Source organism: Mustela putorius, unplaced genomic scaffold (assembly GCF_011764305.1).
Source record: "Mustela putorius furo isolate JIRA1106 unplaced genomic scaffold, ASM1176430v1.1 tig00000129_pilon_pilon_pilon, whole genome shotgun sequence".
Taxonomy (NCBI): Eukaryota; Metazoa; Chordata; class Mammalia; order Carnivora; family Mustelidae; genus Mustela; species Mustela putorius.
The window spans coordinates 11508271-11530742 of NW_025421290.1; the positions used below are offsets into that span (position 1 = coordinate 11508271).

At 34.2% G+C, this 22472-nt stretch overlaps 1 protein-coding gene across 2 annotated transcripts in view; it reads right to left on the minus strand.

Annotated features, from left to right (window-relative positions):
* The window catches only part of EXOC5 (exocyst complex component 5), a 62098-nt gene that overhangs the window by 18508 nt on the left and 21118 nt on the right, over positions 1-22472 (minus strand). For both annotated transcript variants that reach the window (XM_045069858.1, XM_004738840.3), the window contains exons 4-12: positions 20876-21070; positions 16680-16744; positions 13408-13436; positions 12125-12234; positions 6809-6853; positions 6561-6701; positions 5478-5560; positions 4232-4441; positions 2313-2460 (exon numbers count right to left, since the gene is read on the minus strand). In XM_045069858.1, the coding sequence (XP_044925793.1) occupies positions 2313-2460; positions 4232-4441; positions 5478-5560; positions 6561-6701; positions 6809-6853; positions 12125-12234; positions 13408-13436; positions 16680-16744; positions 20876-21070 (1026 nt within the window). The remainder of the gene's footprint in view (positions 1-2312; positions 2461-4231; positions 4442-5477; positions 5561-6560; positions 6702-6808; positions 6854-12124; positions 12235-13407; positions 13437-16679; positions 16745-20875; positions 21071-22472) is intronic.

Consider the following 22472-nt stretch of genomic DNA (forward strand, 5'->3'; position numbering starts at 1 on the left):
ATTACACTGCCCTTTTTAAATAATCCTTTAAAGCTTGCATCATCATCATCTACAAGGTGAGATCTAAATTTTCAAGCATGGTATGCAAAAAGTCTATTTATCTTTTCAACCTCCTTTCTCATTACTCTCCCATGTATATTTTTATTTCAAGCATTTTATGCTGCACAGCTGATCTTTGCATACTACTTTTTACATGAACTATTCTCTCCAAGAATCACCTTCTTGAAGATAACTTATGTAGCTTTAAGACTCAGGCCTAAAATGTTCCCTTCTTTTTGAAACCTTTTCAAATAAATACTCTTCCTCAATTCTTTAACCAGGCAGAGCTGGTTGCATTGTCTTTGGTTCCAGCAAGGTGTACCTATTTTGCACTGATCATTTATATGTCTCCCTTCTTTCTCTACAGTATGCAAAAGTAATATATATGTCTTATTTTTACAAACTCAATGTCTAACATATCAGCTGCTACAAAGTAAACATGTGTTTCTTGGATCAGATTGCATTGAACTTCCAACTGAATTTCCATCTTTTAATTTCCAGACAAAAGGTCATGATACAGAGCTAGTTACTATGATGCAAACAATATAATGTTGACAGCTTTAGGTTCAATAATCTTTAGAAATATTTTAACATTATTTCCAGCATTCAGAAAACTAGAGACAGTAATTTACCAAATACACCCATCATCCACCTAGATGTGTTGTATATTAACATTTTTCCAAATGTACTTCAGATTTTTTTCTTTTTGCGGGGGAGGGAGGAAGGGAAGTCCTACATATGAATAAAGTCCCTTAGGTACTCCTCCCTCATGGCAAACACTACCCTGTATCTATCATGTTTTTGCTTGTGCACATCCCTAAACAATATGAGGTATTCTTCTACTTTTTAAATAACTTTATATAGTGGTATTGTACTGAATATATCTTTCCCCCATCTTGTTCTTTTCTCTCAACACTGTATTTTTGAGATATATGATACATATAACTCTAGTTTAGTCATTTAAATTGTTCTATAGCTTTCTAGTGTATGAACAATGTCAATTTATCAATTCTCTTTTCGAGGCACACAATTTGCTTCTGATTTTTCACCATGATAAACAATGCTGCCATGATGTTAGACATGGTATATAGACCCATGAGTTTCTCTAAGGAATTCTCAAGTTACTATCCAAACTATACCAATTTTTACTTCCACTGGTAGCATAAGAAAATTTCTATTGCTCCTCATCCTTACCAACACTTAGTATCATCAGACTTAATTTTTGCAGACTGAATGAGAATAAGATAGTCATTTTCCCATTTTAAGTTTCATCTTCCTATTAGTGAGACTGAATATCTTCCTGGTAATTTACATTTTCTGTATTTGTTTACATGTGTTTATCAAAACTTCTTTCAAAATAACTTGCATATATTATCTCCTCTTTGTAGGTAAGGAATCTGAGCTTTAAAGACATTAGGTAATTGGCCACAAGAAGTGGTTGAGCCAGCTTTTGCGTTCTCTGGCTGATTCCAGAGACCTCACTCTTGGCTACCACATATAATGGACTCAGATGATAGTTACTTTATGTACTGAGAACCCCGACGGGCATTTAATAGTCTTTGTTTTCTATTTATTTATATTTAAATGAGTAATTTATACTGATTTACTGTCCATCAATATAAAATATAGCCCATATATATCAATACAAATAAAAAAATTAAGACTACCTCAACTCTCCATTCTATTGCTTAAGAAGTATGTATCTCAGTTTCTTCATCTGTAAAATGGAATAAAAACCTCACAAGGTTGTTACAATGATGAATTGAGCTATTGGATATCTAAAGAGCATTGGGACATAGCATATGCTGTACAATTATTTCCCACTATTTGTTTTACATAATCTTCTGCTAGTAATATTGGTTACAATACCTTCTCACAGGCTGTGACTTATCTGTTTCCTTTGTTAAAGTGTGTTTGTTGGACAGAAATTCTAAATTTTAATGGAGTCAACTTTTCCTTTGCTATCTGGGTTCTTAAAACACCCTTCTTTCCCTAATGCTCTCTTTCTTTATGAGATGGCTCTAAATCTGCCTTTCATATCTTGATTTAATATCGCTTATAGAAGAAAAATTTGTATATTCAACTTTAAAGTTATATTAAAATATGCTTCTAAATAATTTTAAAATAATTCTGTTCTCCAAAACAAACCCTCTATCATTTTTTATTACAAAAAATAGTTATTCCTAACCAGAGAGCACATTTATATATTATAAACAAGGCAAAGATTAAAAAACACAACCATGTAAATAAAATAAATTTATAACTACTCTTACCCTATGACATCTTTCAAAGGCTTGTTTGGTTTCTTGTAAAAGATTAACCACCACTTCTTGAGATAGGAAAGTTTCCCCATGAGTATCGATACTTGGCCCCAGTGGTAAGTTGGTACGTTGTCTAATTTTCTCTTTCAAATCCTGAATACTAATGCATCATAACAACAAATGAAAAGAGAACACTTTACACAGATTTCAAGTACTCTTCAACTTAGTATACATCATCAGAAAAAAATGGACTAATTGCCAGACCTAGAAGTTCTAATTCCAATAATTAGTTCTACAAAGTAAAATAAGCCTTCATCTTTTAATCTTTTTAAAAAAATATTTTATTTATTTATTTGACAGAGAGAGACACAGTGAGAGAAGGAACACAGCAGGGGGAGTTGGAAAGAGAGAAGCAGGCTTCCCGCCAAGCAGGAAGCCTGATGCGGGCTTGATCCCTGGATTTTGAGATCATGACCTAAGCTGAAGGCAGCCGCTTAACGACCGAGCCACCCAGGCGCCTCAAGCCTTAATCTCTAAACAGAAAATTATCTTCTGAAAAATGAGTATATTTGGAGTTATGACCCTTAAATTCTCTCTCTGCTCTATAATTCTGACTCAACAGCCAAAAGTTTCTTGTTTGGTTTCCTTATAAAGTGGACTATTCCAAATAAGTTAATATAACTAACGGTCCTGCTTAAAATAAACTTTAAAATTTCATGTTTTTTAAATACATTTAGTCATTTGAGCATATTGCACATTTCTTTATCATTATTAAAAAACAAGATATATTAAACATAATTTAGCTTTTCTTAGTGACTGAGGGTTACTTTGAACATTTACTATATGGTGGTATCTCTAGAAGATTGGATTTCTTTTGCTCCTAGAATACCTAGCTCTAGACCACTATGAATTTTTTTTTTTTTTTTTTAAAGATTTTATTTTTTTGAAGCCTGGGTGTCTCAGTTAAGCATCTGCCTTCAGCTCAGGTCATGATCCCAGGGTCCTGTGAATGAGCCCCGCATCAGGCTCCCTGCTCAGCAGAGAGCCTGCTTCTCTCTTTACCTCTGATCCTTTCCCTGCTTATGCTCTTTCTCTCGCTCTCAAAATCTTTTAAAAACAAATAAATAAAGATTTTTTTCTTTTTTAAGTAATCTCTACACCCAACATGGGACTTGAACTTAGAATCCTGAGGTCAAGAGATGCATGCTCCACTGACTGAGCCAGCCAGGCACCCCAAACTATTACTTTTTTTTTTTTTTTTAATTCTCATGGTTGTTCTTTAGTTTATCTCTTCCCTTACTTGCTGCTGCCTTTCAGATGTCACTTCTTACTCCTAATTATAACCACTCCCTGATCATGATTTAGTATATGACCAACTGGGAAACAAGAAACTGATTTGAGTGTACTCTATATTCTAATTATATGGGTCTGCTTAAGTCATTCTGCTTCATTCCAGAATCAAATGGGTTGAGATCTGGATAAGAGGTACCACTAATCCTATAGCAAATCATTTTTTTGTAGTATGTGAATAATTACAGGTTTCAAGATATTAATTTTATCCCCAGATCATCAAAAAGCTCAAGGTATCTAAACTGTAAACTATTTGCTGTTTTTTCCCCCACACCTGCAACAACAGAAACAACGTATTTCCTAGTTAATAACCTGGAATAATTCACTCAATCTGGGGGGGAAAAAAGGAGACTATAGAACTCTTTATAGTGCTGGTATTCTGCTTTACATTTTAATTATATTATGTTGCATTTCAACACGTGGCTCAAGAGACAGGATTTGATCAATGGTGTAAATGAGCTGAGTTAAAGGAGTTCTTCACAGAAAACTCACTGACTGTTAATATTTGACAACTTTGTCCAAATATAATAAAGTTCTTAAAATCTTTAGCTTTAACTACAACATTTAACAAAAACACTTACCCTCCTGTGCCAATGGATCTCTTCTGATGGTTTTTTGAGTCATAATAGCGCTGTAGGATCATAGCACTTCTGCTTTTCAAATATCCAGTCTCCACCTCAATATAGTTCTCCAAATAGGAAATGAAAATGGATTTGATAAGCTTAGACAAGAAAGTCTGTTTATCAGTACCTAAGTTAAACTCCATCAACTTGCTGGAAAGATTTGTGGTTCTTTTCATGGAAAAGGGGGAAAAAAAGATTAATGTATATTTTAGGTATAGTGACAATACTAAGGAATATATATTTTTACAATGTGATTTTAATAACATGTTAAACCACCATTTCTTAAACCTTGAAAGGCACTTAGGATACAAAGAGCAGCTGCACAGGGCTATATGTAATGCAGAAAGGGTATTACAAACAACACTGCAGTTTAGAAAACTGACTACAGATAATTTTGCTTCTCGGAGAGGAAACTGAGGCAACCAACCAGTCTAGAAATGGCAACAGTGGCAGAATGACTTCAATATGTTCTAATGCCATTCCTGATATGGTATCTACGTCAGAATACTGAGAGATCTACTTTCTTTCATTCTCTTTTTTCTTTTTCCATGTAGACTTTCCTCTAATTTTTTTGTTTCACATTATTAAAGACAGGCTCACGATAAAAGTTTTCAAATAAATACTTGGGATGGACTTCCTGACTATGATTAATTTTGAAAACCTTCCTCTCAAAATGATAACACTGATGAACAGCAAAAGGACTGGGGGGAAAACTCCACAAGAAGCTTCTGATACAGTATTTCCAAATATTACACTTTCGATTACAAAGCCCAAGGTAAATTTTTATATATACTTACGGCTGAAACTGTCATTTGCTAAGAATTTGTGACTTTCTCAATTTCTAACGTTTTAAATGCCAGATAAATGTAATTATACTATCTCTTAGAGAAAAAAGAATGAAAGAACAGTGAACTAGCTTACAATTAAAACCAGAAACAAAATTTTTGAGTCTTAACGTAAAAAAAAAGTTAAAGTACATGACTATACAGCATAATATCCAATTCCTTAAGTTAACAAGCTAAAAATACTGCTCTTTGTACAATAGTAGTCTATATAACTAAGATTTAATGCTAAAAGGTATACTGCTATCTGACAATCTATTACTCAAAAATTCCTGAATACTTCATTTTCTATTAAAAAAAAAAAAAGGAAAGGAAATCTGAGCTGCTACTATTTTCCCATTTTCTAGCAATTAAAAGTATACCTTGTATATAAATCATAGAGATTTTTGAGATACTGTTCTGCATCAGACTTCCTGCATTCTTCTAACTGGTCTTTCACAAAAGTCTGGAAAAAAAAAAGTCAACATTTTGTCATGTAAGTAAATACATTTTTCTCTAAAATTATTCTACATTCTTTAATTGCTCTGATTAAAATACAATGGTAAAGGCAATGCATGGAAAATATACCAATATAAAAAAAATAAGGTTTTTAATTTTTAATGCTTCTCATATTTACATGTTCATCTATAGCCCTCTTGGGAATAAGTATTAAGAATTTCAAAATATCTTTTCTTTTGAAACTGGCCCATCTTGCCTCATAAAGTACATTTAAAAAGCAAAACCTGAGGTTATATTGATATAGTCAATTCCTTAAAAGCAGTATTTCCCAAACTGTGGCCTGGATATAACCCTAGTGTTCCTTGAGACATTAACAGATACTACTCTAAAATTGGGAAATGCTGTACTTTACACTCCTGTTTCCAGAGAATTACAATACACATTAGTACTTTCAAAGCATATGAAAAGTCCTGAATTATGTTTCAAAAAAAAACACATCAGTGTTGCTTAATCCATTAGTAAACACAGTTTGGGAAACGTTGCTTTAATGTATAATGCTATGGGAGTCAGGTTTGTAAATTAAATTACTGTGTTTTTTCTTTTAATATTAGTACATATTATAAAAAAAAATTCTACAGATTGCACTTGCAATTTTTACTCAACTTCACATATGCCATCTATTGGTCAAAGTGAGCACCGAATAAAAATTAAAATCTGAGGCTACCCCTCTATCCCCTCTATAACCTGTTACAACTACTACTGCTATTGGAATAAATTTCAAACGTGCTCTGATGATGCTTAGTGATTATGATTAGTACCTTTTTTCTTGATGAACAGTATTTTTTTAAAAAAGCATGATATTGTCATTCCTTTCCCCTTCACTGAATAAACAGATTATTATCCCAAAGGGCATTATATGAATAAACTAAATTTAAAAAAACTTTAAAAACAGAGGAAAAAAATTCACATATTGCTTTAAGAACCATTTAGTTGATGTTTAAAATTACCTGCAGTTTGATTTCAAATACATTTTGAATAAGTTTAGCCAGTACTGTTTCTGGATTACTAAAGATATCTCCAACTTGTTTGTTCACCCGTTGACAGAGTATTGCTGCATCTTCAAATATATCATTTCTCAAGTAAGCACCCTAAATAGAGCCATTTTACATAGTGAATATATAGTTTTTAAATGGTTCTAAAAATACAGATTAGCATAAAATAAAATAAAATCCAATAAAGTGTACTATTATGTTACCTCTTGGCACTGCTTTATATAAACATCAACACAGTGGGAATAACCCTATGAAGAAGAAAGAAATACATTATCACAGTTCTGGTTTAACTATAATAATAATCATAATAGTAATAATCTCAATAAAAGAATTATTATATGCAATAAAGCTATGTCTATGTCCTAATGAATCACCAATAGTAATAGTTATTGGACTTAAGTAAAATTAAATGTAGAAAACTAATAACATAGTATCTTCTCTCAGTTGCTTCCTTTGAAATTGATCACCTGGTTCATATCCTTATAGCACTTTAGAATGAAAGAACACTGAGATAAGATTTCTGTAAAGTCTTTTGCCCTATGATCACCTAGCCATCTCCTTCAACTCTAAAACATGTTGTGTGCATGCACCCACACACCGATTCACAATCTTGAAAAAGGGTTTACATACGTACATACGTATACCTTGTATGTATGTACATGTATACTTATGTATGTACTTCCTTCTTTACTCTCTTGGGTTCAAAGCATTTGTGTTCCCCTACAAGAATTTGAACAGAGCTGTACTCAACTGGCCTTCTGGAAATTTACTTTTAAAACTGAATCTATTTTAGCAGAACATATTTAAACAAATAATTTGTCATATTAAGCTCTCTATAATGATTTTTATTCATTAACAATTCATACATTAAAAACAAGTAAGCAATGCAAAGTATACTATTGTTTAAAGAGCCATTCTCAATACTCATACAGGTATTTTACTTAAATGAAAAGTCTAAAAAATTACTTCTATTTCCCTACTTAGATACAAATATAAAGTTTTTTATATATATTTTTGTATGTATTTATTCTTTTCTTTTAGATTTTATTTAGTTAGTTAACATACGTCATATTATTAGTTTCAGTGGTAGAATTTAGTGATTCATCACTTACATATAACACCAAGTAATCATTACAAGTGCCCTCCTTAATGCCTGTCACCCATTTACCCCATCTCTCTCCACCTCCCCTACAGTAACCCTGTAATCCTTATAGTCATGAGTTTCTTGGGGTGCCTGGGTGGCTCAGTCCGTTAAGCGTTCTGCCTTCGGCTCAGGTCATAATCCCTGGGTCCTGGGATCAAGCCTGATGTTGTGCTTCCTGCTGAGCAGCGAGCCTGCTTCTCCCTCTTCCCCTGCTTGTACATTCTCTCTCTATCAAATAAATAAAATCTTAAAAAAAAAATAAAAATTCCTTACGGTTTGCCTGCCTCTCTGTTTTTATCTTGTTTTTCCTTCCCTTCCCCATGTTCACCTGTTTTGTTCCTTAAATTCCACATATGAGTGAAATCATATGCTATTTGTCTTTTTCTGCTTGACTTATTTTGCTTAGCATAATACCCTCTAGTTCCATCCACATCACTGAAAATGGCAAGATTTAATTCTTTTTGATGGCTTAGTAATATTCATACATACACACACACACACACACCCACACACACACACCCTCATCTTCTTTATTCATCAGTTGATGAAAACTGGGCTCTTTCCATATTTTGGCTACTGCGGACATTGTTGCTATCAACCTTGAGGTGCATGGGCCCCTCTGAATCAGTGTTTTTGTATTCTTCGGGTAAATACCTAGAAGTGCAATTGCTCATTCATAGGGTAGTTCTAGTTTTAACTCTTTGAGAAATCTCTGTACTGTTTCCAGAGTGGCTGCACCAGTGCATTCCCACTAACGGTGTCCCTTTCTCTATATCCTCACCAACATCTTGTTTCCTGACTTAATTTTAGCCATTCTGACTGTTGTGAGGCGGTATCTCATTGTGGTTTTGATGCTGATGTCCCTGATGCTCAGTGATGTGGAGCATTTTTCATGTGTCCACTAGCCATTTGTACGTTTTCTCTGGAGAAATGTCTTCTGCCCATTTCTTGACTGGATTTTTGTTTTCTTTCAGTGTTGAGTTTGATAAGTTCTTTAAAGATTTTGGACACTAACCCTTTATCAGGTATGTCATTTGCAAATATCTTCTCCTATTCCATACATTGCCTTTTAGTTTTATTGATTGTTTCCTTTGCTGTGCAGAAGCTTTTTATCTGGATGAAGTCCCAATCATTTTTGCTTTTATTTCCCATGCCTCTACAGCCTCTACAGAAATGTTTAGTAAGAAGTTGCTGTGTCTAAAGTCAAAGAGGTTGCTGCCATGTTCTCCTCTAGGATTTTGATGGATTCCTGTCTCACATTTAGGTCTTTGAGTCATTCTGAATTCGTGTATGGTGCAAGAAAATGATCCAGTTTCATTCTTCTGCATTTGCTGTCCAATTTTCCCAATACCATTTGTTGAAGAGAATGTCTTTTTTCCATTGGATATTCTTTCCTGTTTTGTTGAAGATTAGTTGACCATAGAGTTGTACGTCCATTTCTGGGTTCTCTATTCTGTTCCATTGATCTCTGTGTCCATTTTTGTGTTGGTACCACACTGTCTTGAAGATTGCAGCTTTGTAATACAGCTTGAAGTCCAGAATTGTGATGCCACCAGCTTTGGTTTTCTTTTTCAACATTCCTTTGGCTATTCAGGGTCTTTCCTGGTTCCATACAAATTTTAGGATTGTTTGTTCCAGCTTTGTGAAAAATGATGGTGTTATTTTGACAGGGATTGCACTGAATGCACAGATTCCTTTGGATAGTACAGACATTGTAACAATGCTTATTCTTCTAATCCATGAGCATGGAATGTTTTTCCATTTCCTTGTGTCTTCCTCAATTTCTTTCATAAGTGTTCTACAGTTTTCAGAGTACAGATCTTTTACCTCTGTGGTTAGATTTTTCCTAGGTATCTTATGGTTCTTGGTACAACTGTAAGTGGGATTGATTCCTTGATTTCTCTTTTTGCTGCTTCAATATCGGTGCACAGAAATGCAACAGACTTCTTTGTGGTTTTATTACCTGTGACACCGCTGAATTTCTGTATCAGCTGCAGCAGTTTTCTATGGAGTATCATATCATCTGCAAAGCATGAGCTTGAATTCTTTGGTAATTCGGACGCCTTTTCTTTTTGTTGTCTGACTGTGGAGGCTAGAACTTCCAGTACTATGTTCAACAATAGTGGTTAAGAGTGCACATCTCTGTCATGTTCCTGACCTTAGAGAAAAAGTTCTCAGTTTTTCCCCACTGAGTATGACAGTAGCTGTGGGTATTTTATATATGGGCTTTATTATGTTTAGGTATGTTCCATCTATTCCTACTTTCTTAAGGATTTTTGTCAAGAAAAGATACTGTATTTTGTCAAATGCTTTTTCTCCATCTATTGAAAATATCATACGGTACTTATCCTTTCTTTCATATTAATGCAGTGTATCACACTGATTGATTTGTAGATATTGAACACCCCTGCAGCCCAGGAATAAATCCCACTTGGTTATAGTGAATAATCCTTCTGATGTACTACCGAATTCAATTAGATAGTATCATTCTGCATCCACATTCTGTATCCACATTCACCAGGACTGTATATTGGTCTGTAATTCCCCTTTTTAGTGGGTTCTTTTAAAACCTTCTGGTTTTTGGATCAAGGTAATGCTGGCCTCAAGAACAGATCTGGAAGTTTTCATTTCATTTCTATTTTCTGGAACAGTTTCAGAAAAACAGCTAGTAATTCTTCTTTAAATGTTTGAGAGAATTCTCCAAGGAAGCCATCTGGCCCTGGACTCGTCTGTTGGGAGATTTTTTACTACTGATTCAATTTTTTTTGCCGGTTATGGGTGTGTTCAGGTTTTCAATTTCTTCGTGTTTTAGTTTTGGTGGTTTATTTGTTTCTAGGAATTTATATGTTGGCATATAATTGCTCATAATATTCTCTTATAATTGTATTTCTGCAGTGTTCCTCTTTCATTTATGATTTTATTTATTTGGGTCCTTTCTCTTTTGTTTTTGGTAAGTATGGCTAGGGGTTTATCTTTTGTTAATTTTTTTTTCTTTTTTTTTTCTTTTTTTTAAAGATTTTATGTATTTATTTGACAGAGAGAAATCACAAGTAGATGGAGAGGCAGGCAGAGACAGAGAAGGAAGCAGGATCCCTGCTGAGCAGAAAGCCCGATGCAGGACTCGATCCCAGGACCCTGAGATCATGACCTGAGCAGAAGGTAGCGGCTTAACCCATTGAGCCACCCAGGCGCCCCAATTTTTTTTTTCTGATAATCACTCTTTTCGTTGTTGTTGTTGTTGTTAATTCTTTCAAAGAACCAGCTCCTACTTTTGTTGATCTGTTCTACTTTTTTTTTTTAATTTCTATATCATTATTTCTGCTCTAATCCTTATTACTTCCCTTCTCCTGTTGGATTTAGGCTTTATTTGCTGTTCTTTTTCCAGTTCTTTTAGGTGTAAAATTAGGTTATGTATTTGCTTCTTGAGGAAAGTCTGTATTGCTATATACTTCCCTCCCAGCACCACCTTTGCTGTACCCCAAAGGTTCTGGACTGTCATGTTTTCATTTTCATTTGCGTCCAAGAATTTTTTCAATTATTCTTTAATTTCCCGGTTGACCCATTAATTCTTTAGTAAGATGTTCTTTACCTTCTATTTACTTGTAGTCTTTCCAAATTTTTTCTTGTGGTTGACTTTGGTTTCATAGCATTGTGGTCTGAAACTAAGCAAACACTATTTCTTTAAGCACTTTCTTTGTAGAAATACAATGCCATACAGGGATTCTTTCCCTAATTCAAATTCCAAGAAGACAATATTCCTTTGTATTACCATATGATCCTCTGAATTTAATTTAAATCTTTTACTAGTTACATTCCATCTACTCTCTGATTCCTACATTCCACTAGAAATTTAAAGCTTAATCTTTTTTTTTCAAAGATTTTTATTTATTTATTTGACACAGAGAGAGATCACAAGTAGGCAGAGAGGTGGGCAGAGAGAGAGGGAAGCAGGCTCCCCGCTGAGCAAAGAGCCTGATGCAGGGCTTGATCCCTACCCTGAGATCATGACCAGAGCGAAGGCAGAGGCTTAACCCACTGAGCCACCCAGGCGCCACTAAAGCTAAATCTTCTTGCTTTCATCCTATTACATGTTTGACTAAAAACATAAATTATTTAAAAACAAGAAGACAGTATGATTTTCTCTGTCAACCTATATAAAAATCAACTGACAAAATATCAATATTTTTGAATATAAAATAATACCTAAAATTTAATATTATTTATGTGAAATATATATTCAAATATCAAAACAATAAAAATTGTCACTGTGATACAGTTATACAACTATAATAAAATCAGAGACTATACTATACAGAATTTATATAATTTCTACAATCTTAAAAACTAAACTTCGTTTTTATTAATTACTATTTACCTTAAAATGAAGCAAAACTGCTGCTACTTCTCTCATTCTGGAGATTTCACCTCTTCTTTGAGCACTAGTAAACTCCTGAATCAGTTGGCATTCTAAATCATGGTATTTACCTAAACATAAAAAGAAAGTCATTCATCTACAATGGGACATTCAAGGTATTCAAGTTATTTACAAACATATAAATTATTTACAAATATAATGACAATGGATCTACCTTTCTTTTTAAAGAATTACAAAAAAAAAGTGAATCTAGCCTTATAATGTACCATGATACATAAATCTATTATTTTCAACACAATAAAATATTCCCAACCAGTGATCTGATTACCATTTACCAGTGTTACTTAAAAAATCAGTTAACTGAGATAAACCTCTGGATTTCATTTTTGATAATAAGAGATAGGAAAAAATCTTAAACCTAAAGCTATAGAAAGGGTGAAGAGGACTATAAAACTCCTTACTAGAGATCAGAAGTCTTTACCATGAACAATGGTGGATTCAACACCAAATCTCACCTTAAGATAATACATAGCATCTGATTCACTCCATTACAGAGGCTACTAATGTTCTGAATGAAAACCTGAACTTTGGACTTATCTATAGTAATCAAAAACAGTGCCAGGAAGTCCAACTATCTATGTCATTCTGATGTAGCACTTCTTGGAAAACAAGTGGCTCTCTGAACCTTCTATGCAATGGCATCCCAAACATGACCCAGGTTACCACAGGAGCCTGCAAATATTGTGGCTTTTCCAGAAACCTAGACTGACCTACTTAAAATATAACCCAAAGATTGAAAAGAATAAAACTAATCATGTAAGGAGTAGTATCAGTACCAAAATGCTTATATGCACTTGGCCTTTAAAAAAAACACCTTCTTGAGACATATATGTATGGATATAAAATAATCTCCAAGATACATTGTTAAATTAAAAATACATGGTATAAAACTATTTGTATAGTATGCTAGCCAATTATTTTAAAATAACTGGGGACAGTAGAACTAAATTCTATACACACACATGCACGCACGCATGCACACCCACATGATTTTTCCGATGCTTACATATCTACAGCACACTGAAGAATACACAAGAAACTGGTAATGATTATTTTAAGGAAGAGGAGTCAAACTCAGGGATGGGGAGGGAGGATGACATTGTTTCCACTATCTCTCTTTTTACTATTTTTTTTTCTTTTACACAAGTATTTTTATTATCTATTTAAAACTAAATACTTTAATATGCTATTTTAAATACTTTTAAATACTATTAAAAACTTACTTGCAATTTTGGATTTTACTTCTGAAAACCTGAAAGATAAAAATCAATAATAAGGTTCATTAGTAATGACAAATATACCATAGTAATCTAAGATGTTAATAAAAGGGGAAAAAAGAATCTGGGGAGTATAAGGGAACTCTTTTTACTAAAGGTCATCACTGGGAAGAAGAGATGGAGGGAGGGAGGAAAGGAAAAGGAAAAGAGGGAGGGAGGGAAGGATGGAGGGAGGGAAAAAGGGAAGAAGGGACGTGAAGAATAAAGAAAGAAAGAAAGCAGGCAAGACAGCCAGTCAGCTAGCCAGCCAGCCAGAAGAGAAAGCAGGCCAGGTAACAAAACTGAACTGGGGCAATTCAGATGGGGTAACTGGTTCTCATTAATGAAATTCTCATTGAATAACCAGTAACTTCTTTTTTTTTTTTAAAGATTCTACTTATTTTTTTTTTTAAAGATTTTATTTATTTATTTGTCATAGAGAGAGAAGCGAGAGCAAGCACAGGCAGACAGAGTGGCAGGCAGAGGCAGAGGGAGAAGCAGGCTCCCTGCCAAGCAAGGAGCCCGATGTGGGACTCGATCCCAGGACGCTGGGATCTTGACCTGAGCCGAAGGCAGCCGCTTAACCAACTGAGCCACCCAGGTGTCCCAATAACCAGTAACTTCTTATAGAGGGAGAAGTTCTATATGAGACATTAACAACTCCACCAGCTCCAACACTGAGCTACTATTTCAACACATTATTCACTAACATTTTAAATTCCTTGATACTTATCTATTTGCCCCTTCTGTTGGATTTTTTCACATAAAATTTAAAAGAAAAACAATGATAAGTATATGAAAAATAAAAAGGATCCAGCAACATGTCTTACAGACTAACCATTCAATCTTTGCAAATTCAGAAACCAAAATATCACATACTAGCATACGCTTGAAATTTTTAAAAACTTAAGTATTGGGGTGCCTGGGTGGCTCAGTGGGTTAAAGCCTCTGCCTTCGGCCTAGGTCATGATCCCAGGGTCCTGGGATCGAGCCCCGCATCGGGCTCTCTATTCAGCAGGGTGCCTGCTTCCTCCTCTCTCTCTGTCTGCCTCTGCCTACTTGTGATCTCTGTCTGTCAAGTAAATAAATAAAATCTTAAAAAAAAAAACCAAAAAACTTAAGTATCAAGGGAAAAGATACATCATGGAAAATTAATGTTGAGAGATCCTATGCAATCAGTTTGGAGAGGAGGATAGCTGGCAAAAGAGATGGCAAAGGCAGATAAAGAAGGTAATAAAAATTCAGAGTTATACAAAATTGATGTATCAAAGTCATGGTGGATTAGAGAGTGCATGTAAGGCCATATGATCGTTCTGAAAAAATTAAATCTAATTAGGACATATATTCAATTCCAAGTCTCGGTAGAGAGGCTAAAACAAAACTGTCAAGAGAATTATATAGGTGAGAAGTGAAAGATGATGAGTATATATAGAACAGGATGGACAGATTATCCAATAATTATCAAGCACCTTTTGTGAGCCACACATTTAACCTACTTAAGTAAATGGTCCAACTCTGAAATGAGATAGAGAGGTTTTGGGGATGACTTTAAAAATCATTGCTCATGAAGCACCTGGCTGGCTCAGTCTGTACAACATGATTGTGAGTTCAAGCCCCATGCTGGGTGTAGAGATTAGTTAAATAAACTTTAAAAATCAATCAATCAATCAAGGAGATGGGAATGATAGTTCTTGGTGAGACTAAAGCAATATACTGTAATATTTATATTTTGAAGATACCATTTCTTTTCTGATTTTTTCGAAGTATATATATTTTTTAAATACTCTATTTATTTGAGAGAGAGCAGGGGAGGGGTGGAGGAGAAGCAGACTCCCCGCCAAGCAGGGAGCCTGACACAGGGCTCGATCCTGGAGCCCTCAGATCATGACCTGAGCCAAAGGCAGACACTTAACTGACTGAGCCACCCAGGCACCCCTCAAAGTATATTTTAACACAAAATATGAGCTCAATCTCTTCAATAAATTTTAGTAACATAACAAAGATTTTCCCTAAGATTTTCAACTATGTTTTAATGACTTAATATTTCTTTATAAAATATATGAGACTATCTTTCTGGCCCTAATAAAATATTATGTTAATAAACAAAACAGAGGGTGCCTGGGTGGCTCAGTGGGTTAAACCGCTGCCTTCGGCTCAGGTCATGATCTCAGCATCCTGGGATAGAGTCCCGCATCTGACTCTCTGCTCAGCAGGGAGCCTTTCTCTCTGTCTACTTATGATCTCTGTCAAATAAATAAATAAATCTTAAAAAAAAAAAATAAACAAAACAGAATTATTCAGAAAAAAAATCATGATTCGTCATGCTGGGAAAAATATGAGATTATTAGCAATAGCTAAATGATACATGACCATCACAGCTCATTCTACATGATGACTCAGAGTTTGCGGGTAGGGAATTCATTCTCACCCTATGTTTGTATTGCAAGCTTTAAGTACAGCAATACATTTATATTCTACCTGTACCCAAGGATCCCCAAGTACTGCCCCAAATAATAACAGATATATTGTCTGTTATATGAAGACTTGTTTTTTTCAGACATTCATGAGGAAAATAAGATTTTATTAAAAAGTCCACCATTCTATGGACTGAAGGGAAATCATGAAAAAAAATCTTCTCCATAAAGTTTCTTTTAAAATGAAACCATTAATACCTGACTTAGCAACGGCCATAGGGCCTTGCATCTAAAGCAAGGTTTCTGAACCTGGTGTCCCTAGGGAAGAGTCTGTGGCTAGGCCAAGAGTCTAAAATTCCATGAAGTTGCATATCATAATCTGTGTGTATCTGAGTTATGAGAAGAAACTTTACAGCTTTTATCAGCTTTCTGAAGGTGTCTAAAACCCCCAAAAGTTTAAGAATTCTTATCTACATATAAGAAAAAAACAGCTGAATGATCCCATGTTTAAATTTTCCCTGTCCTCTCCCACCCAGGTAATCACAGTCCAAAAAATGAAAATTCAAAATAATCATGTTAGTAAATTTCAAAATTCTCCTTCAGCAATTTCTTTTCAGAAGAGACAAAGGACTAAAAGTACTTCAAGGTATATCATTAAATGTAGATATTAAGAGACTACATTTCTTCAGTCAACTATTATATGTGTTGTACAAAGGGGTTACTCAATAAATTCTTGTTGAATAAGCAAAACCGTACAGGGAAAAATACAACTTTATCTATAAATTATAGCATATTTTCAAATTAGCTCTTGAGAAATAAACTTGCCTGTCAAAAGGTAACTCCTGGGCAATTAGGTGCAACTTCTGAATGATGTCTGCTGCCTCCTTTATCTATTCAAAAGTAAATGAAAGCAGTAATTAAAAAAAAAACCCTATGCATATCAAAAACATTTTTATAATTGAAAATAGCCCACAGACCCTCATTCCAACAATTTTCTTTTAAAATTCACAAAAATAAAACCTTGCGAGCAACAGAAAGACATCTGGGATATCACTAATACAAAGTCAATAAAACATAATATTTGTCTCTCTGGTATTGAAATTTTGTGATTTTATAATGCCACAGTCCCTTCCTAATGAAACCTGTAGCTCAAATTTACTTGGAAAAAACTTAAGTCATTGTTTGCTAAAAGCAAGAATTTCTCTTCTGGTTTATGAACTCAAAAAAGACAAATAAGATTTATGAAAGTAATTCAGATCATATTACTGCATATATGTTACTTTAAGCTAAATGCATAAAACAATAAAAATACCTGTCATTTAATAAATACATAAATTTATAAAACTTGTTCTAAAAGCAAAGACAGAATTTAATATGAAGTCTCCTGAATGAAATATGGTACAAAAATATGTTTACTTATTTATAAGTGGTAAAATTAAAGGGCTAAGGTCAAGGGTCTGAAGTTCTTATTAGCAAATATGTGACTGTGATTACTTACACTAATACGTAGGGTGGTTATGTAATAGTCACTTTTTCTTTAAATGTCACATAAGTACTGAGTTTTATTTCAGCACACCCTTAATAACTGATTTTATGCTCATTCTCTATTACACTAAAACACAAAAAAAGACTTAAAAACATGAAGGAAGAGCTAAAAGCATTACTATAGCTCTTTCTAAGTATCATGTGAAGTCTGGAAAGTAACAGTGGTTAACAGCAGGGTCAAAGAATAAATATCACTGTTCTCAAACAGTGATTATAGATTTCAGTTTCACTTATCTCTTCTCTCCTAGTCAGCAAGTGACTGTCATTTTCAGTTATCACTCACTCAATCCTGCTGCACATGGGCACAGGTACTACTGCAGTATCGCTTTTCACCATGTCATTTAGTTGGACTAGCAATATCCATCCTTTTCTCCTCACCAATATCCCCTTCAGAAAAGACCTGCCTGGACCACAGCCATTTCGATGTTTCCATCAGAAATTTGTTCCTATCTTTTAAGAGATGGAAGTTCCCATTATGTACTGTTTGCAAACTTTGCATAAATGCAGTGGGAATATAGTAGCAAATAACACTTAATTTTATTGAATTTCTATAGGTAATTGTTTTGGAAAAATCATTTAAAGCACTATAGTTCTTAGGGTCGTTCATCACTTAAAATGTACTACAACAGTAAGTACAGAAGTTGTCAAACCACAATGTAATCATTTGCTAAATCTCGAGTGAGGTGAGAGACCAGCCATACTAGCAAATGGTGTTAAAGATAATCAGAGTCATCAGGCGTTATCTACATGAAGCACAATAAGCTGTGATTCTAGGAACAAAAACAGCTAACATATTTTGTAAGAACAGAGGTAAGAGGAAATATGTACTATGGACATAAAATAGGTCTTTCCTAGGGAAGAAAATTAAAGATTCTGAGAAACAAAGATTAAAAAAACAAAAATGGCTATGGAGCAGGAAGATATCTTCTCCCATTCCAATTCCTTCCACAATCATACACTTCCCTAGCTATGTGGGTGATTTTCTTTCCTTTGGGAAGATAGAAATTGAGATAGCCAGAAGGTTATCTGATAATTAACAGTCTAATACCATATATGAGTTCCTAAGTATAGTTAACTGTGATAGTACAAAGCCAAAAATAATGATTCACAGTTAGCAAACAGTAACTCAAAACTTATGGAAGACATGAGAGAAAAATAAAACAATTGGGGGGAAAAGGAACAAAATATAAGAAAAAGAGACACAGGGCACTTGGGTGGCTCAGTCAGCTGAGTGTCCAACTCCTGGTTTTGGCTCAGGTCGTGATCTCAGGCTCATAAGATTGAGCTCCACATCAGGCTCTTTGCTCTGTGCTTAGGAGTCTGCCTGAGATTCCCTCTCTCTCCTTCTGCTCCCCCTTACCCCCAATGTGTGCACATTCTCTCAAGTCTTTAAAAAAAAAAAAGAACACAAGATGAAAGAAAACGGAATATAAAAAAGAGTAAAGCAAAGGAGAAGAGGAATTCACTTAAAAACCGTAGGTCTATACTTAGACCTCAAAAATTATAGTTAAGTGACCAAGTGAATGAACTAGCAATTTGAAGACTTCTTCCAATTAAAACCTCAAAATTTAACAGGTAACAATAATACCAAGAACTATACAATTACCTGAGGATAATAAAAAAAATTTTTTTTAGGATTTTATTTATTTATTTGACAGACAGAGATCACAAGCAGGCAGAGAGGCAGGCAGAGAGAGCAGGAGAGGCAGGCTCCCTGCTGAGCAGAGAGCCCAATGCGGGGCTCGATCCCAGGACCCTGGGATCATGACCTGAGCTGAAGGCAGAGGATTTAACCCACTGAGCCACCCAGGTGCCCCAATTGAAATGTTTTTTAAAAAATGTAAAGAACCTAATTTCAAGATGTAAAATATTACAAGTAATACAAATCAGATTAAAAATATGCATGTTCAGGCATATTTTTTCCCCTAGATTATAAATGGCTGCCTTGGCTGCATTCAGATAAACAGGACAACTCACATTGGATAAATTATCTACATTTGGTTTATAATAGCATAAATAGATTTCATAATCCTATAGGTATAATCCAAGGTAATCCAAGTTATAAAATTTAAACTATATACTTTTCATGTTTAAAACATATTTATAATATGCATAAATATATACTTTTATATTATAAATACATGTTTATATTTAGTAAATATAAAATAAAACATTCCATAAACTATCCTGGAAAACAGTTCATTGTTTGAGCATGGGGTGTGTGTCTGTATATATGCATATCTACTCTTCTGCTTAAAAATCACATAAATCTAATAAAAGCTAGATATGGCCACTGTTTAACAAGTGTTTAAATATGATAATGTTCTTAATGCTAATCTTGTCAATTCAATTTTATACTATAAACGCAACTGCTCATACTAATTATTTATTTATTTATTGAAAGATTTTATTTATTTATTTATTTGACAGCTAGAGATCACCGGAAGGCATAGAGGCAGGCAGAGAAAAAGGAAGGAAGCAGGCTTCCCGCTGAGCAGACAGCCCGATGAGGGGCTTGATCCCAGGACTCTGAGATCACAACCTGAGCTGAAGGCAGAGGCTTTAATCCACTGAACCACCCAAGAGCCCCATACTAATTATTTAAAATACTGTCCTTTCCTTACAGGAATTTTGTAAAATATGTAACTGTTTCTTCAAAGATCTCTAAAAATTATAAATTCTATAAGCCTATACAGTTCCTACTCACAAAAATGTATTGCTTAATTCAAAGTAAACTTCAACAATACCTAACTTTTAACATTCCACAATCAAAAATATTCCATGGAGTAAACTTGGAATAATTCAGGGAGAACTATATTTATATATTAGAGGACAATGTTACTATATGCATATACTATCTATTAGAATTTTTTCATGCATTTTGATTTTTCTCCATGGGAGGAAGAAAGTCACCTAAGTATCTTCCTTTCAAGACTGTAGAACAGCCAATACTTAATACTTAGACCAGTATTAAGTGACTTGTGCTATGAAAAGGATTAATATAAACAATTCAGATTTTTCAATTCTCTTTATTCCAAACTATACTTGAATTCTTTATAAGAGCTCTTTATTCAAGTAATAGAAATGAGAAGCTCTGCATTCCTCATGGAGAAAGATACTTCAGCCTGTCAGACTATATCTTCACCCAATGGAATATAACTGTTAAATTACATTAATATTAAAAGTCAACTATGGAAAAGAAAAACTTATTAACACAGTTATCTCAGCATTATCAAAACACACACAATTTCATAAACAAAAATTCCATACAATCCTGCAATTAAAAATCTGAGTATACACACTTCATCAGTACTCTGCAGCAAGTGCATTAAAACATACTTCAGAACAATAAAAAGTTTTAATAAGTCAGCTACTTGGTGATTTGAAAGTAGTAACTGGAAAATAATAAATATAGTTCATAATTTGGGCATTGTTATTAGTGATGCAGGTGCTTTTATCCTTCTGATAGTACTCACCTTTTCAGAATTTGTAAAAACATCAGATTTCAATTCTCCATCTAGAAACTCATTAAAGTATTTCATCAATTTCTGAGCTTCCACTGCCCGCTGTCTAGGTGTGTTTACCCCTTCCAACTGGTCTCCAAGGTGACAGACCTTGGTTGCTACATAGCTGATGTGCTCATCTAGTTCTTGGAAATGTTGGAAGGCAACCTAGGAAAAATGCGCAGAAGCATAAAATACAATCAGAGAATCCAGTTTATAAGTGAATTCATATCAAAACTAGACCATCAGTCTCATCTCTACTCTCTAACTTAGGTAACTAAAGATAACACAGAAGTTATATGTGAGCTAACTAGAACAATTTATGCCCATTAGCACTGCATGATCTGAAAACTTTTTAACAAAGTTGGACACATTTATACCTTTAACTATAAAAATAATATTTTATCATGAATATTTGTTAAGCAATAAAAGAGTATCCTATTTAACAACATTCCCAGTACAATTAAGTCCTAAACAATGATTCTGAAATCAACAAACTAAGTATCAAAGGGACCAGTGATTTGAACAATTTGCTTGCTACTACACTGAGTCAAAAATGTCAGAAATAAAAGGCATTAATTAAAAATAGAGCATTTAACATTTATTTCAAATATCTGAAGAAAAAATGCTAGTATTAGAAATAAGGTAAGAAGATTTTGCCCAGTTTTGAAAACACAAAAGACTGTAACAATTATTCAATTGAAGCAAAGGTAAATACTTCCTCACATATTCTTCCCCTTTTTCCAGGGTACACAGGCTGTCATGTGGTATTTGAAAGTTACATACTTAACTTGTAATGCCTCAGAATTGCCAATAACAAAACTGCTGATAATTCAGTATGGCACTTTTGTTCTGACTTTAAGTTATGAGATGAGGGAGGAAGAAACTGCAAACATTCACTAAGGACTTCCTCTGTGCCAGACACTGTTCTAAGCACATTACATGTATTTAATTATTTAATCCTTTTAACAACTTATTTTATAGATGGAAAAAACTGAGGCACAGGGAAGTTGTTTGAGATTATAACATTAGTAAGTGGCAGAGCAGACAGTCTCCAAAGCTTCTTTTTTTTTTAGTCTCCAAGCTTCTTAAATTAACTATTAATACTATTATTATTACCAAGAGAAAACTGCATTATAAGTATTTGGAATCTTATCACTTTGACTACTTAAAAAGGCATTTTCTGTCTTACATAAATTACTGACTTTATTAAATATTTTTCCACAGCCATATATACTTAAGTGAAGGAAATCAAATAAATATAATGTGAGCGGAAATCAGTTCGCTAATTCCTAACACTAAAGAACAGACCCTGGGAGGCAGCAATGCTAAGCAGGACTCCATGAACTACATTTATAAAGGGCAATCAGGTTCCAGATAAGGCCCAAGCTGTAAAAGGGATTCACATGATCCAGATTCAGTTTGGGACTTAAGAATGGCTTGGAAAGGGATGCCTGGGTGGCTCAGTTGGTTAAGCAGCTGCCTTCGGCTAAGGTCATGATCCCAGCATCTGGGATCAAGTCCTACATCAGGCTCCTTGCTCCACAGGGAGCCTGCTTCTCCCTCTGCC